This window comes from Oncorhynchus tshawytscha, linkage group LG15 (assembly GCF_018296145.1).
Source record: "Oncorhynchus tshawytscha isolate Ot180627B linkage group LG15, Otsh_v2.0, whole genome shotgun sequence".
In the NCBI taxonomy this organism is placed as follows: domain Eukaryota; kingdom Metazoa; phylum Chordata; class Actinopteri; order Salmoniformes; family Salmonidae; genus Oncorhynchus; species Oncorhynchus tshawytscha.
This window is the reverse complement of record NC_056443.1, coordinates 17,249,604-17,252,499: the sequence shown is the minus strand read 5'-3', so window position 1 is coordinate 17,252,499 and position 2,896 is coordinate 17,249,604. Positions and strand designations below refer to the sequence as shown.

At 42.1% G+C, this 2,896-nt stretch overlaps 1 protein-coding gene across 1 annotated transcript in view; it reads right to left on the bottom strand.

Moving 5' to 3' along the window:
- Window positions 1-1,571, bottom strand: part of LOC112214514 (trithorax group protein osa) — a 113,874-nt gene extending 112,303 nt beyond the window's left edge. Inside the window, exon 1 of the mRNA XM_024373309.2 lies at window positions 1,153-1,571. Coding sequence (XP_024229077.1) covers window positions 1,153-1,203 — 51 coding nt within the window. The 5' untranslated portion in view covers window positions 1,204-1,571. The remainder of the gene's footprint in view (window positions 1-1,152) is intronic.
- Between the last annotated feature and the right edge of the window lie 1,325 nt (window positions 1,572-2,896).

Sequence of the window (2,896 nt, the reverse complement as noted above, 5' to 3'; positions counted from 1 at the left end):
AGAGAGACAGACATAGACAGAGAGAGAGAGACACAGAGAGAGAGAGAGACACAGAGAGAGAGAGAGACACAGAGAGAGAGAGAGACACAGAGAGAGAGAGAGACACAGAGAGAGAGAGAGACAGAGAGAGAGAGAGAGAGAGACACAGAGAGAGAGAGAGAGAGAGAGACACAGAGAGAGAGAGACACAGAGAGAGAGAGACACAGAGAGAGAGAGACACACAGAGAGAGAGAGACACAGAGAGAGAGAGACACACAGAGAGAGATAGTGTCTCCGCTCACCGCTCAGTGTGTTCAGCCGAGCATGAGAACACAAAGGTTTTTACTTGCTATCAAAAAGGGAAGAAGCCTTTTGAGAGGAGCTGGAACTGAGCAACGAGAGCATTCAGTCACTCCGTCTAGAGCGGTGGTAGTAGTAGCCTAGTACTGTCGCCAATAATATCTCCAGTATCATATCTATTCATATAAACCGCTACAAGTACCACTGCGAGTTGCCAGCATTTATCGCTCTCTCCGCACACGCTCTTCCCTGGAAATGTATTTTGTTGTCATTTTGACGCACGGCCGAGAAACCACAACATCCGATAGTAAAAGTAATCTAGTCACGGAACTTTACCGGAATTATGAACACACAGAGTGACTGGTGTTGGTGAGAGAGACACACACATAGCTAATATTTACTGAAGGCTCATGTTCAGGATTTTCCTATAGCCTCTGCAGCACCACCAATAGCTGTGTAATCTATGTGGTCACTACGATATCTATCAATCCTGCTCTCTAACTAAATGTTGGCTATTGATTTGATTTCCCGGTCAGGGCGCATATTCAACATGACACAAAACACACAGAGACAGAGAGAGGAAATCGGTCTCTTTAACTTACAAATGCCATCACTGAAGAGCCTAAACACATCATGAAATAGCAAGATAAGGACACACACACAGACAGACACACACACTGTAGTCTCACTACAATAAAGGAATTTAGCCATCAAGTGTCGTATCCCATCCACATCCCTAACCACTTTGTCTCACTCAACGCACATTACACACACATAAACTCTCGTGCCTCTCTGCCTCTCACACCCCCGACCCAGCTTCAAAAGAGCGCCAGTGATCATTAAAACGGTAGAATGAAAAGGTGGTTAACTTACTATGGGCTCCATGCGAGGTGTGTCGACTAACCGCGGAGACACCAATAGCATCTTGGAGATCAAGTGGAAGGCGGCGACGCACCCGTTAAATCCACTTTGCTATCCGGTCTATTAGTCCCCTCACTACAAAAAAATAAAAATAAAACCAACAAGGTCGTTCAAAAAAAACAGAAAGGTTTAAAAACAACCTTTGAGGAAAAATAACGAAGTCTCTTCCACAGTCGTCTTTGTCTGATAAATAGGTGTCGAGTACTGAAGACAACCGTTATGAATTTAAAGGGATACTACAGCCAAAATAGATCTAATTGTATATTCCCTTCAGGTAGAAGACAAGTTCATCTTTTCTATTGCAGTATTCGTCGTAATGGTACAACGTCTAGTATCAATCTAGTGTCGGGTCAGGCACTTACTCGCCAGAGCTGCTGGCTTCCTGGCTGGGGGGGGGGGCGGGGTTAGCTCGGTGATAGGTTGATAAGAAGGCCTACGTCAATAGAGAGGAGGAGACGAAGTTGTTCCATTCGCCTCTCGGCACTTAAAGGGGACATTCCCACTTACTGGGATCGTCTAAGAGGGCAATCGTGTGCGTGTGTGTGTGTGTGTGTGCGTGTGTGTGTGTGTGCGTGTGTGTGCGTGCGCGCCCCCCTAGGGAAGGTTTCTCAGATGAGCGATAAAGAGAGTGACACAAATATCCGCAACACAAAGAGGCTGAGGGAAACCAGTGGTCGTGGTGTTAAACAGTCGGCTGAACACACACACACATTAGCTTACGATAATTGTGATTATGCTCATTTAGTTGTCGGTTTGTTATATGTTATAACACAACATGATTCGCTATGTAGTATAGTTGTAATGCGCCACTATTATATATGTGAAATGCTTTATATTCCACTACTGTCAGCTTCATTATACTGTTAAAATATCTTTGTAATACCGTTTTAATAACTAATATCAATGAGTATATTTAAAAAATATATATAATATTTTCACTACAAATATTTCCTCACACTAAACCAGTTTTTTAAAAGTTTTTTTTATGTGCGTACAAGATGACTGGTATATGCATTTAAGACATTAAAAAAACATACAATACCCATGTGTGGATGGTGGATGTGGGGTAAGCTGATCCTAGATCTGTTCCTATAGGTAATTGCCATGCTCCACACGTATAGACTCTATTCACTTATGTGCAGTCAGTCAGTTATTATATTGATTTCATAAGAATATAACCATGTGCAGATTAAAGATGTCAAGTAAAATGATCCTAGATCTATACCTACAGGGGTAACATCTACCCTACCTTATTAATTGCCATGTTCCACACGTATAGACTCTCTTCCTATGTGCAACCAGTCAATCAGTTGACCTTGAGAGAAGGGCCTTACAGTGTCAGCTTTTAACCAGGGTCAGTAGAGATGTGTGTGTGTGTGCATGTGTGTGTGCTGGGTTGGATAGGTTACTTTCTAAATGTAATCCGTTAACGCCACTAGTTACCTGTCCAAAATTGTAATCAGTAACGTAACTTTTGGATTACCCCAACTCAGTCATGTAATCTGATTACATTACTTTTAGATTACTTTCCCCTTAAGAGGCATTAGAAGAAGACAACAATGTATGTAACCAATTGAATGACATCTATTGCAGGACAAATCAATGTTAAAGTTTACATAGCTGGCCATATCTGGATGTTAAATATTACTTTATGGGTTTGTTATGTAGGTTTCGTTCAACCCATTGCTTTCTACTA